This window comes from Macaca mulatta, chromosome 9, assembly GCF_049350105.2.
Source record: "Macaca mulatta isolate MMU2019108-1 chromosome 9, T2T-MMU8v2.0, whole genome shotgun sequence".
In the NCBI taxonomy this organism is placed as follows: domain Eukaryota; kingdom Metazoa; phylum Chordata; class Mammalia; order Primates; family Cercopithecidae; genus Macaca; species Macaca mulatta.
In genome coordinates, this window is record NC_133414.1 from 1,666,472 (window position 1) to 1,680,622 (window position 14,151).

At 49.3% G+C, this 14,151-nt stretch overlaps 1 protein-coding gene across 3 annotated transcripts in view; it reads left to right on the top strand.

Annotated features, from left to right (window-relative positions):
• GTPBP4 (GTP binding protein 4) overlaps positions 1–13,437 on the top strand; it is a 31,045-nt gene extending 17,608 nt beyond the window's left edge. For 2 of the 3 annotated variants that reach the window (XM_028825914.2, XM_077945650.1), the window contains exons 9-17: positions 222–311; positions 1,681–1,791; positions 3,674–3,751; positions 4,188–4,239; positions 4,993–5,093; positions 6,360–6,557; positions 9,719–9,784; positions 10,963–11,106; positions 12,438–13,437. In XM_028825914.2, coding sequence (XP_028681747.2) covers positions 222–311; positions 1,681–1,791; positions 3,674–3,751; positions 4,188–4,239; positions 4,993–5,093; positions 6,360–6,557; positions 9,719–9,784; positions 10,963–11,106; positions 12,438–12,590 — 993 coding nt within the window. In that variant the 3' untranslated portion in view covers positions 12,591–13,437. The remainder of the gene's footprint in view (positions 1–221; positions 312–1,680; positions 1,792–3,673; positions 3,752–4,187; positions 4,240–4,992; positions 5,094–6,359; positions 6,558–9,718; positions 9,785–10,962; positions 11,107–12,437) is intronic. The other variant, XM_028825915.2, reaches the window with a different exon arrangement.
• The last annotated feature ends 714 nt before the right edge of the window (positions 13,438–14,151 follow it).

The following is a 14,151-nucleotide window of genomic DNA, read 5'->3' on the forward strand; positions in this document are numbered from 1 at the left end:
ACGAGTCAGCCATCTTGTTGATGTCATTTGTATTTTCTTGATCATAGAAGAATATGAAGAAAATAACTGTTTTTAGGATATGTCTGTTTTTTAAGACTTTGAAACAGCCACAGATGTTGAACAGTTCACATTTGCAACCTCCATTTGCAGAACTGTACAGTTTGTTCCATAGGGAACTGGAAATAAATAATACATCTCTCATTTTTTCTTTGTATTCCCAGAAAATATTTACAGATTTGCAGACTGAAGGATTCCCTGTAATAGAGACCAGCACCCTGACTGAGGAAGGTGTTATTAAAGTTAAAACAGAGGTCAGTGCTGCCTTAAGTCAGGTATCAGTCTTTTTACTATCTCTTGTTTGATTCAAGTCAGTCATGGGGAGAAAATAGTTTTCTTTCTAGACATTATTACACGTGGAGCCCTCGCAGTAGCGAGGCGGGTGGCGTGCGAGAGCGAGGCGTGAAGACAGACCCCTCTAAGACCCACTTTCCCTGCGCCCGATGGACAGTGGGGTTTGAGGGGATGCTTTGCTGTTGTCACCCCTAACAACTTTACCCTAAAGCAGCTGTTGTCTCTGGCCTTCTAGTATTTCAGTAGCAAGTACAGTGAAAATTATTTTTATGGAACCTGTTCAGACGTAGAAGGGAGAAAAGTCTGAAAAGCAGAACAGCTTTTGCAGGAGGCAGTCCGCTGCTGGATTTCACGTGCTGTCCTAATTACTTTCTACTTCATGTTGTTTTTATCTCAAAGAAAAGGACACTCCTGGCCGGGTGCGGTGGCTCGTGCCTGTAATCCCAGCACTTTGGGAGGCCGAGGCGGGCGGATCACCCGAGGTCGGGAGTTCGAGACCAGCCTGGCCAGCGTGGTGAAACCCCGTCTCTCCTAAAAATACAAAATTAGCCGGGCATGGTGGCGCATGCCTGTAATCTCAGCTACTCGGGAGGCTGAGGCAGGAGAACAGCTTGAACCCGGGAGGCAGAGGTTGCGGTGAGCCGAGATCGCACCACTGCACTCCAGCCTGGGCAACAAGAGCGAGACTCTGTCTCAAAAAAAAAGAAGGTGCCGGGCGTGGTGGCTCACGCCTGTAATCCCAGCACTTTGGGAGGCCGAGGTGGGCGGATCACAAGGTCAGGAGATCGAGACCACGGTGAAACTCCGTCTCTACTAAAAATACAAAAAAAAAAATTAGCCGGGCGCGGTTGTGGGCGCCTGTAGTCCCAGCTACTCGGGAGGCTGAGGCAGGAGAATGGCGTGAACCCGGGAGGCGGAGCTTGCAGTGAGCCGAGATCGCGCCACTGCACTCCAGCCTGGGCGACAGAGCGAGACTCCGTCTCAAAAAAAAAAAAAAGAAGGCGCTGCTGATGCCGTGGTTGCACCCAGGGATTTGTTGCTCGGGTTAGAGTCCTGAGGGGCAACATTGCCTCCAGTTTGTGAAGGGCAGTTGGAGGGTGCCCTGCGCCTGTGCACGGGGTCACTGTGGTGGGAGTGAGGCCCAGGCACTGAAGATGCATCTTCCCTCAGGGCCGCTTCCGCCTGGGCCTCAGAGGGTGTGGCCCCTACATGTTAGTTACCTTGAGGGAAAAGTCTCAGTGGCTCTGATCTGTGGCTTCTCCTGGAATCTGCAGCCAGAGGCTGCTGGAGGATGTGTTTGTGACTGTGCCTTCTTTTTTACGTTATTAGGCTTGCGACAGGCTTTTGGCTCATCGAGTGGAAACCAAAATGAAGGGAAATAAAGTGAATGAGGTGCTGAATAGACTGCACCTGGCTGTCCCAACCAGGAGGGACGATAAGGTAAGGCGGCTCCTGGGACTGCTGTGGGCTCTGCGCTGTCAGCAGGTGCCGTCCATGTGCCTTTTCCAGAAGCCTCAGATCCAGCTTCACACACTCGCAGGTGGATATCGTGGGTGGGCCCCAGTTTCACCTCCTTGTGTACAGTGAAGGATCAAGAAGGTGAAGAAAGTGCAAAGTGCCACATGGCGCCCGTTTCTCACTGCATGACACGGTCGTCGTTTATCCTTCCAGAAATGTGTCTGATATAGAAGATTAATTTCACTGCATGACACGGCCGCCGTTTATCCTTCCAGAAATGTGTCTGACATAGAAGATTAATTTTTAAAAAGTTCTTTAAACACAGATGGAAATCTGTTTCATTCTTTAATTTTTCATTTTTTTGGCCGGGGAGGTGGCTCACGCCTGTAATCCCAGCACTTTGGGAGGCTAAGGTGGGAGGATCACTGAAGCCCAGGAGTTCGAGACCAGCCTGGGCAACGTAATGGGACCCTGTCTCTATAAAAAAGTAAAATAAAATAAATTTTCATTGTTTTGTCCATTGTGGATGGGCACACGTCGTTATGCTGTGTCTTCATGTTTTACTGCAAATGTGTCCACACTTCACAGTGTGGTGTGGACAGCATTCCTGTCCCACAGACGCCTTCCTGGTGTGTGCTCCACTGACACCAGAGGCCGTGTCCTTCCCTCTGTTTGTGTCCTTGACGTGGTCGGGTGCTCACTCTGTCAGTCTTGTGGTGTAAAGATGGTTTTATTGTTGTGTGTTTCTGTAATGATGGGTGCGGTTGAGCTTGTCTGTCTGCTTATTGGCCTTTTCAGAGTTCTTTAGGCTGTTTATGTTTTTCTCACTGATTGGTTGTTTTTATATTACAAAGGTTGGATTCTTGTTAGATACACTGTAAATTTTTTTTTCTCTTTTTGTCACTTGCCTTTTTAACCTCAAATATGCTGTACATTTTTAAACTAGTAAAATATATTAATATTTTATTTCTGGCTCTTTGGGTTTGCATTGTACATAGAAAGGCTTACCGTTCGTTCCGAAGTCATTTTAAAAGTATATTTTCTTGCTGGGTGCAGTGGCTTACGTCTGTAATCCCAGCACTCTGGGAGGCCGAGGCAGGTGGATCACCTGAGGTCAAGAGTTCGAGACCAGCCTGGCCATCATGGTGAAACCCCATCTCTGCTAAAAATACAAAAATTAGTCAGGCATGCACCTGTAATTCTAGCTACTCAGGAGGCTGAGGCGGGAGAATTGCTTGAACCCGGGAGGCGGAGGTTGCAGTGAGCCGAGATCACTCCATTGCACTCCAGCCTGGGAGACGAGTGAAACTCTGTCTAAAAAAAAAAAAAAAAATTTATCTTTTATCCTTGCATTAAAAATTAGCTTTTTTAGATAGTCTTCACCATGTCTTGAGTTGGTTCTGTTGTGAGGGTGGAGGTTGCACTCCGTTCCAAGTGGTCGGCATTTCTGACCTGAGTATTGGAAATTTTGTCTTTCCCTTGAATTCTTATATGCACTTGAGTTTATGTCTAAATTTCTTTCATTTGTTGATCCAGTGTTATTTCTTACCACTTTCTTCTTCCGTAATTTTTCACGATAATCATGATTTCTGTTTTTCCTGGATAAACTTTGGAATCACTGTGTGGAGTCCTCCTGGTCTCTGCGCAAAGTGACCCCGAAACCCTGTCCTTGCCCCTAAAATAATCTGTTGGTTTTAACTGGTCTGGGTATGGTTTTCCGTACCCCTTACACATAGGGAATTTGTTTCTACCTTTTCGGCTTTGTAAGTTTCTCATTCAGCAGGCATTTCACATAAATACTTTTTGTGGTGTCTTCTCAGGAGAGGCCCATTTCACATAAATACTTTTTGTGGTGTCTTCTCAGGAGAGGCCTCCTTTCATCCCTGACGGAGTGGTGGCTCGCAGGAAGAGGATGGAAATTGAGGAGCCCAAGAAGAAGAGGGTATGCAGCCGGAGCTCTTGCCCGGTGTTCTCATTGGGGGAGGCAGGCTGTGTGTGCATGTCGCGGGGGCCTGGGGCATCGAACAGGAGGCGCGGGTGCCCAGGCACCGGCCCCATCAGGCTGCGGACACAGCAGTGAGTCCCCCTGCAGAAGCCCCTCTCATGGAGCTCTTTGGCTTGAGGGAAGATGGCCATGAATACAATGCATGAGTAGGATGGACAGTCCACAGACGGCCAGAAACAGCCTTCCTACCAGAACCCAAAGGCGGGCCCCACAGGCACTGAAATAAGAAACAGCCTTCCTACCAGAAATGGAAGGGGAACCCCACTGATACTGAGGGGATTGGAGAAAAGATTGTTTCGAGTGACAAGGGGCAGAGCATTTCTGGATCTGAACGGCAAAAGGAAGCTGATGATAATTTCTCTTTCCATTGCAGGAACGAGATCTTGAGCTGGAAATGGGAGATGATTATATTTTGGATCTTCAGAGTAAGGGCCAGAGTGGGATCATTATTATAAAATGCCAGTTGAACGTGAAGTATTTCAGAAAAGGGGGGAAAGACTTTAATGAGTAAAAGCGTTTCAGTCTATTTGTCAGTTTCAAGATTAAAAGTTGCATCCTGAGGGCCAGGTGTGGTGGCTCACGCCTGCAATCACAACACTGGATTGCTTGTGCCCAGGAGTTTGAGACCAGCCTAGGCAACATGGCAGAACCCTGTCTCTACAAAAAATACAAAGATTAGCTGAGTGTGGTGACATGTGCCTGTAGTCCCAGCTACACGGGAGGCTGAGATGAGAGGATCACTTGACCCTGAGAGGTCGAGGCTGTAGTGAGCAGAAATTGTACCACTGCCCTCCAGCCTGGATGACAGAGCGAGAGACTGTCTCAAAAAAAAAGTTGCATACTGATAGCACTCAGTGGGAGTTCTTCTGTTGTTTCCTGTTGTTTTGGGACGGTGGGGTGACTTTTGCAGCTTTCTCCGTGTGTGGGTGTTGAGTGAGGGTGATGTGGGAGTTGTTTCCTGTTGTTTTGGGGCGGTGGGGTGGTTTTTGTAGCTTTCTCTGCGTGTGGGTGTTGAGTGAGGCTGATGCTGTTGGTGCTGCTGCACGTGGAATTGCATGTCGTGCTCTCTTCTGCGGTGGAGTTGCTGACTTGCCATCAGTCACAACTCATTTTGCGCACGTAGTACTTGAAGATATTAAAAACTGCTGTAAATGTAACCACCGTTTTTTTAACTTTAGAGTATTGGGATTTAATGAATTCGTCTGAAAAACATGATAAGATACCAGAAATCTGGGAAGGCCATAATATAGCTGATTATATTGATCCAGCCATCATGAAGGTTCGTGTCACTTTTTAAATTGTGGATTGTTTTCCTTTTTGTCATAATATTACTGCTGGAAGATAGCAGCACAGCTTCTGGGCCTGTCCCCTCGATCCTGACTCTGCCCCCTGCACCTCTTCCCCACCCCGAGACTCTGGCAGGGATGGGCTCTGCTCTGCTGGGCCCTATTCCTTGGGAGCTCTCCTCTGTCACATCTTTTTCCTGCCTCAGTCCCCTCCCTACATGCTTTTTCTTAGCATATAAATGTCCACAAGTTTTACTCATCCTTTTAAAAAACGAAAACATACTTAAACCGTGTCCTCCATTAGTTGTTATCCTGCCTTCTCAGTTGAGCTGTGTGAAACATGCTTTATATAATACTTGCCCTCTGCATGTCCCACGTTTCCACTCCTTGGTTCCCACAGGCCCTCCATAATTGAATTTGCATTTTCAGTCTCATGGTCTCTGTGCTTCCTGTGCCTCCATAGCAGACTCTGGGATAGCAGATTCTGGGGGCAGCATCTCAATTTCATTGATGCTGGAGGAGTGGCCTCAGGGCATCTGCTCTCGCCACTGCTGGGGCCCCCGTCCAGCCCATGCCTTCACTGTCCCTGCAGTGGCCGCCTGCCTTCCCAGCCTCTTCCCCTCTGCAGTCCGCGCTGCTGGGCATGAGAAGCCTTGAGACTCCCCTCCTCCGACACAGCTGTGCCCGTGCCATCCGCTTCCACGAGGCCTGGCCCCCCAGCCTCACCCTCTGCACTCCTGGCCAGAGTCTCACGCAGGCGCGTCTGCCTGTTGGGCTCCTGACTGGGTTGCTTCATTAGGGTGTGATAAACAAGCATGTATTTTAGTTTTCATTTTTGTCTTATTTGTATCCAGTGATGTTGTATTTGGGGTGACATTAGAACGGATACATGGGATGTGGCACAAATTCAGTTTCTCAGGACTGAGTTCCTTTTGTGTGTCTGCTGGGAGCATTGGAAGTGAAGGAGGCAGTCTCTGCACATTTTTAGCCTTGGAATTTAATTGTTTTACAAAAGGGAAATGGTGCACAGCGGTTCCTGACTTGCTGGCAGCTGGCGTTCACGTGGTCTCCATTTTCTTCACAGAACCCTCCCTGTGAGGTAAATGGCACGTAGGCAGGGCCCAGGTGGGACCGGACCAGGACAATCGCTCTGTCTTTCGAGGCAGGGAAACATAGCTCATATATACACACTGCCACACTCACTGACTTAGGGGTTTTCTCACTGTTAATTTTGTTTAATTACAACTCTATTTTTAAAGAAATTGGAAGAATTAGAAAAAGAAGAAGAGCTGAGAACAGCTGCTGGAGAGTATGACAGTGAATCTGAGAGTGAAGATGAGGAGATGCTGGAAATCCGACAGCTGGCAAATCAGATTAGAGAGAAAAAGAAGTTGAAAATTCTGGAGTCCAAAGAAAAGAATACACAGGGACCCAGGATGCCGCGAACTGCTAAGAAGGCAAGTTTGTGTCTTTCCAAAGAGGTGTGATCTCGTTTTTGCAGATTGGATTCCTGTGTGATCATTGCTGAATAACAACTTTCCACCCATTCATGGCCATAAGATTGCACATTCTTGTTTTATTGGTTTATGGATTTGCAAGATTGCTCACGTCCTGATCTTTCATATTCTTTACTGTGTCCTTTCTTGGTGATTTTCAGCTTCGAGTTTGGCACTATTCTAGATCCAGTCTTTTTGCAGTTGTACAGATTAAAACTGTAACTTAAGATTCACAGACATTTAAGGCTATCAGTTAACATTTTCCTGTCCTTTTCTCTCTCTCTCTTTTTTGCGGGGGTGGAGATGGAGTCTTGCTCTGTTGCCCAGGCTGGAGGGCAATGGCACAATCTCTCCTCACTGCAGCCTCCACCTCCCAGGTTCAAGCAATTCTCCTGCCTCAACCTTCTGAGTAGCTGGGATTACAGGCACCTGCCACTACGCCCGGCTGACTTTTGTATTTTTAGTAGAGATGAGTTTCACCATGTTGGCCAGGCTGGTCTCGAACTCCTGACCTCAAGTGATCTGCCTGCCTTGGCCTCCCAAAGTGCTGAGATTACAGGCATGAGCCACCACGCCCGGCTGGTTTTCTTGTTGTTTAATTTCTTTTTTTTTTTTTTGAGACGGAGTCTCGCTCTGCCGCCCAGGCTGGAGTGCAGTGGCCCGATCTCAGCTCACTGCAAGCTCCGCCTCCCGGGTTCACGCCATTCTCCTGCCTCAGCCTCCCGAGTAGCTGGGACTACAGACGCCCGCCACCGCGCCCGGCTAGTTTTTTGTATTTTTTAGTAGAGACAGGGTTTCACCGTGTTAGCCAGGATGGTCTCGATCTCCTGACCTCGTGATCCGCCCATCTCGGCCTCCCAAAGTGCTGGGATTACAGGCTTGAGCCACCGCGCCCGGCCTTGTTGTTTAATTTCTGCATTAAATCTGGACTCTTTAGCAATTTACAGAAACCTGTTTAATTTCTGCATTAAATCTGGACTCTTTAGCAATTTACAGAAACCTACAAAAGGCAATTTATTGGCTCTGTGGCAGGGTGGGATGGGGGGAAAAGAAAGCCCACATGCAGGGCGGTTAACATGTCACCAGAGAAGTCACTTGACATTCAGGATGCCTCTCAATGGGTCTTCCTGTTTGAACACACAGTTTTCATATGGTGGCAAGTGACTCGTTATGGCAGACTTGGACATTTTTTTACTTTTCTGGGAGGGGCTCAGCCATCTCTGGGAGGAGAGAGGTTGGCGCACTGCCTTTGCCTTAGGCCGCCTCGCTAACCTCAGCTTTAGTGTCTCACCTCCGATGGAGACGGTCACTCTCCCCCGTGTGGTGGAGAAGAGCGGACAGACATAGAGGACACTCTCCCGCCGTGTGGTGGTGAAGAGCAGACAGACGTAGAGGACACTCCCCGCCGTGTGGTGGAGAAGAGCGGACAGACGTAGAGGACACTCCCCCCCGTGTGGTGGAGAAGAGCGGACAGACGTAGAGGACACTCCCCCCCGTGTGGTGGAGAAGAGCGGACAGACGTAGAGGACACTCCCCCCCGTGTGGTGGTGAAGAGCGGACAGACGTAGAGGACACTCCCCCCCGTGTGGTGGAGAAGAGCGGACAGACGTAGAGGACACTCCCCCCCGTGTGGTGGAGAAGAGCAGACAGACGTAGAGGACACTCCCCCCCGTGTGGTGGAGAAGAGCGGACAGACGTAGAGGACACTCCCCCCCGTGTGGTGGAGAAGAGCGGACAGACGTAGAGGACACTCTCCCCCGTGTGGTGGAGAAGAGCGGACAGACGTAGAGGACACTCCCCCCCGTGTGGTGGTGAAGAGCGGACAGACGTAGAGGACACTCTTCCCCGTGTGGTGGTGAAGAGCGGACAGACGTAGAGGACACTCTCCCCCGTGTGGTGGTGAAGAGCAGACAGACGTAGAGGACACTCTCCCCCGTGTGGTGGTGAAGAGCGGACAGACGTAGAGGGGACTCTCCCCGCCGTGTGGTGGTGAAGAGCAGACAGACGTAGAGGACACTCTTCCGCCGTGTGGTGGTGAAGAGCGGACAGACGTAGAGGACACTCTTCCGCCGTGTGGTGGTGAAGAGCGGACAGACGTAGAGGACACTCCCCCCCGTGTGGTGGTGAAGAGTGGACAGACGTAGAGGACACTCTCCCCCCCGTGTGGTGGTGAAGAGCGGATAGACGTAGAGGACACTCTCCCCCGTGTTGTGGTGAAGAGCGGACAGACGTAGAGGACACTCTCCCGCCGTGTGGTGGTGAAGAGCAGACAGACGTAGAGGGGACACTCTCCCCGCTGTGGTGGTGAAGAGCAGACAGACGTAGAGGACACTCTCCCCCGTGTGGTGGTGAAGAGCAGACAGACGTAGAGGGCACTCTCCCCCGTGTGGTGGTGAAGAGCAGACAGACGTAGAGGACACTCTCCCCCGTGTGGTGGAGAAGAGCGGACAGACGTAGAGGACACTCCCCGCCGTGTGGTGGTGAAGAGCAGACAGACGTAGAGGGGACTCTCCCCGCCGTGTGGTGGTGAAGAGCGGACAGACGTAGAGGACACTCTTCCCCGTGTGGTGGTGAAGAGCGGACAGACGTAGAGGACACTCTCCCCCCCGTGTGGTGGTGAAGAGCAGACAGACGTAGAGGACTCTCCCCGCCGTGTGGTGGTGAAGAGCGGACAGACGTAGAGGACACTCTCCCCCGTGTGGTGGTGAAGAGCGGACAGACGTAGAGGACACTCCCCGCCGTGTGGTGGTGAAGAGCGGACAGACGTAGAGGACAGTCTCCCCCGTGTGGTGGTGAAGAGCAGACAGACGTAGAGGACACTCTTCCCCGTGTGGTGGTGAAGAGCGGACAGACGTAGAGGACACTCTCCCCGCTGTGGTGGTGAAAAGCAGACAGACGTAGAGGATACCTGATGCTTCCCATGGCAATTGCTCCGTAAATGTTAGTTTCCGTGGGATTTAATTGAGCTTTCCAAAAACATGAAAGCAAGGCCCAGTAAAAATTGCAACTTCTAAAATAAGTATAATTGTTGCAAAATATATATACATATATATTGTCTTTAAGTTTTTTCCAGCATTTCATCAAACTAATTTAAAGCAAATATTTCTTTTTTTCCTTTTCAGGTTCAGAGGACAGTTTTGGAGAAGGAGATGCGCAGTCTTGGTGTTGACATGGACGATAAAGACGACGTGAGTGTGGGGGCGGTTCATGTGTTTATGTGGCTGGATACACCTTTTTAATAAAGAAAACCGGCCGGATGCGGTGGCTCATGCCTGTAATCCAGGCACTTTGGGAGGCCAAGGCGCGCTGGAAGATCATGAGGTCAGGGGTTCGAGACCAGCCTAGTTAACATGGTGAAACCTAGTCTGTACTGAAAAAAAGTACAAAAAATTAGCCGGGCGTGGTGGTGCATCCCGGTAATCCCAGCTACTCAGGAGGCTGAGGCAGGAGAATTGCTTGAACCCGGAAAGCAGAGGTTTCAGTGAGCTGAGATCACGCCACTCTACTCCAGGCTGGGTGACAGAGTGAGACTCCATCTCAGAAAAAGAGAAAAGAAAGGAAGGAAAAAGGGAAGGAAAGGAAGAAAACAAACCAGGGTTTTGGAAAGCCGTGGGAAATGACAGCAAAAGAAATGAGAGCTTCCAGTTTTCGTCTTTTGAGTTTTTCTGGCCCTGGGGCTGGGTTGAGGATTCCCTGACCCTGGGTCTGGGCTGAAGTGGTGGGTTGAGGCTGCACTCCAGCCTGGGCGACAGAGCAAGACTATCTCAAAAAAAAAAATAAAAAGCTTCACAGCCCGCAGGAGGCAGCTCTCTGCGTATCCAGGGTGTGTCCACCGCAGCACCAGGCCGCGCGGTGACGTGCCCAGGGTGTGGCTGCAGACCCCGTCCTCTAGATGTGCAGTCTGCAGTTTCTGTCTGATGGTTTCTGTCTGATGGTTGTCCCTTTGTGTTCATATCGGTAACCCCCAAAACGGGACGATGAGGGACAGAGCATTATTTATGTCTGAAATACAAATTGTGATGCTATACTCTAATAATCACTTTTAAATGAGAGTTCTAAGTTTCTGTAAGTGGAGTTAAAATCAGCTTTCTTACATAAAGCAGCTTCTGTTAAGCGAATATTTGACCAACAATTAATGTGAAATTGTTACTAATGTGAACTTGAGATGGTGTCACTAATATGAAAATATGTATTTTCAAGATCTTTAGCCCATGTGGTAATGGTTCAAACACTCTTCTCCTCCCCTCTTGCTGGAGTGACCTCATGCCTGTTGCTGAGCCCGGGAGCAGGGCCGGGGTCCTGAGCGCTGAGCCTGGGAGCGGGGCCGGGGTCCTGAGAGCTCAGCGTTGCTTTCCCTGCTTTGCAGGCCCACTACGCAGTCCAGGCAAGAAGATCCCGGAGTGTCACTAGGAAAAGAAAGCGGGAAGACTCCGCTCCCCCGTCCTCTGTGGCCCGGAGTCGGAGCTGCTCTCGAACTCCACGTGACGTTTCTGGTCTTAGGGATGTCAAGGTCAGTCTCTGTGTTGTGTAATGTGATAAAATGACAGCCTCTGTTGTTTATTGCACAGGGTTCAGGGCAAACACCAGCAGTTGCCATTTGCAGGAGCTATGGCAGGGGTTGTGTGCACTGCCTGCCCTTGTTTTGTGGCATCCTTTAGAGGAGAGCATGGGCCAGGGTACAAGTGGACGCCCCTGGACAGCTGCCCCGGATGGACCCCTCCGTGGCACTTTCCTTTTGCGGAGGGTGGCCAGAGCATGGTCTGACAGCACCGGCAGTCTGGGCTCAGGCCCCGCTGTCTGAAGAGGGCCAGGAAGTGGCCACTGCTGAGCACCAGGAGACCTCAAGTCCCAGGAAGCCCCCCGTGGGAGGAACAGCCAGAGGGAACTCCTGGGTCGATTGGCAGGTGATCCTGCTCATCCTTAGGTTGCAGAATTGTTCCCCCCAGGTGGAGAGCTTGAGTCACATTTAGTTCATTTGTAATGTCTTTTGGCAAAGACACTTTAGATGTACAGTCTCTCTTGGTGAAATGTCCTTTTATTAAACACAACAACTTTTAGTTTCAACATTGTGGCAATGGAGATGCAGGAGAAAGTCTGTGTGTAAACTGCAGTCTCCTTCATAGAAGCCTGAGCTTCACTCCTCTGTGCCGTTGCCATCTTGAAACCTGGCTGTTAATATTGGCATTACCACTTGTCAGTCAGACCTGAGCAAAACAGGTTCACGGGCCTGAGTCCTTAGGTTGTATAAGAGGGAGTTAAAACAGATGTGTTCTGACCTTCTAGGTCTAAAATGTAGCTAGTCCTGGGTGTAAAGCTTGTCCTAGGTATGATTTTCATCCAGTCTTTATGCAAAAATATTCATTGAGTTCCTGCAGATACCGTGCTGGGCTTAAGAGAAAAGAGATGTAGGCCGGGCGCGGTGGCTCAAGCCTGTAATCCCAGCACTTTGGGAGGCCGAGGCGGGCGGATCACAAGGTCAGGAGATCGAGACCACAGTGAAACCCCGTCTCTACTAAAAATACAAAAAATTAGCCGGGCGTGGTGGCGGGCGCCTGTAGTCCCAGCTACTCAGGAGGCTGAGGCAGGAGAATGGCGTGAACCCAGGAGGCGGAGCTTGCAGTGAGCCGAGATCGCGCCACTGCACTCCAGCCTGGGCAACAGCGTGAGACTCCGTCTCAAAAAAAAAAAAAAAAAAAAAAAAAAAAAGAAAAGAGATGTTACAGGGTCTCTTCACTGAACAGACTGGAGCCATTAAAACGGATTGTTACCCAGTAGTTCAAATTCAGAATGGTAAATTGGTTTTAAGCCATGAACATACTTCATCTTTTCTCCTCCTTTTAGATGGTGAAGAAAGCCAAGACTCTGATGAAGAATGCCCAGAAGAAGATGAACCGGCTGGGGAAGAAAGGGGAGGCAGACAGACACGTGTTCGATACGAAGCCTAAGCACTTGCTCTCTGGGAAGAGGAAAGCTGGCAAAAAGGACAGGAGATAGTATCCGTTTGATTGTGGCTTGGCTAGACTGTTGCTCTTTATTTCCTGGCTTGGCACAGTGTGGTTTCATGAAATTGGAGTTCAGTATAAACTGAAAAAGACAAAATAAGTAAAGCACTTGTTGCTTTGCCGAAAACTATGGTTAACCCTATATAGATGTGGGAAATTTTTGTCACTGCATAATATTACAAATATTTTGAGTAGACAATATTTCTACATTTAATAGAGTATCAGTTGCTTCAGATTTTCAGAACTGGTAAGATTTACTGGTGTAACTGGGTTGTTCTTGATGGAGAAAAACCTTATTTTCTTTTGTAAGAGTTTGGGAGCAAACATGTTTATGAATGTGTCGGAATCCGTGCTTAAAATACCCTCCTAAATTATTTTCTACTCTTATTGTACAGTGTCTCATTGTAATCTGTCTTCAATTATTTTATCCAAAATAAACTTCCAGAAGAAAGTAGTTTTAGGCCGGGCGCGGTGGCTCAAGCCTGTAATCCCAGCACTTTGGGAGGCCGAGATGGGCAGATCACGAGGTCAGGAGATCGAGACCATCCTGGCTAACCCGGTGAAACCCCGTCTCTACTAAAAAAATACAAAAAACTAGCCGGGCGAGATGGCGGGCGCCTGTAGTCCCAGCTACTCGGGAGGCTGAGGCAGGAGAATGGCGTAAACCCGGGAGGCGGAGCTTGCAGTGAGCTGAGATCCGGCCACTGCACTCCGGCCTGGGCCACAGAGCGAGACTCCGTCTCAAAAAAAAAAAAAAGAAAGTAGTTTTGATTTACTTAGCCATGTTTTGGTTCAGTTATAGTCACTATTGATTTGACCAAATAAAAAGGCAAAAAACATATGACATTTCTATTTTGTTTTAAAGCAAAAATACTTTTGGGGGAGTAAAGTGTTGCTGGAGGCATTAGGCAATTAAATATGGGCATTCTCCTATTTCTGTGGCCTGTCCCTGAAGTATATATGTTCAGTAAAACACAGAAACACCCCCAATACCATCTCAGAAGCACTTGCCGGGGAGCGTTGGGATGAAGAGCTGTGGGGTCGGAGGGACTCGCCCAGGGGTCCGTGTGCTCCTGGAGCCCTGAGGACACACAGGGATCCGAGAGCCACCACAGATCAGTTATCAAGTCGCAATCAACATTATAGCTGAGGAAAGGATTTTAGTTGGTCACACTTTTGGATTACATGTGGCAATTTTCAAAATTTCCCAGGTCTGGGCCAGGCACAGTGGCTCAGGCCTGTAGTCTCAGCACTTTGGGAGGCCAAGGTGGGCAGATCATGAGGTCAGGAGTTGGAGAGCAGCCTGGCCAACTTGGTGAAACACCATCTCTACTAAAAATAGAAATATTAGCCGTGCGTGGTGATGGGCGTCTGTAATCCCAGCTGCTCGGAAGGCTAAGGCAGGAGAATCACTTGAGCCCAGGAGGCGGAGGTTGCAGTGAGCCGAGATCGTGCCATTGCACTCCTGCCTATGTGACAGAGCAAGACTCTGTGTCAAAAAAAAAAATTTACCAGGTCTGGTTTTTGAAATTCTTTCTCCGTATCAAACACCA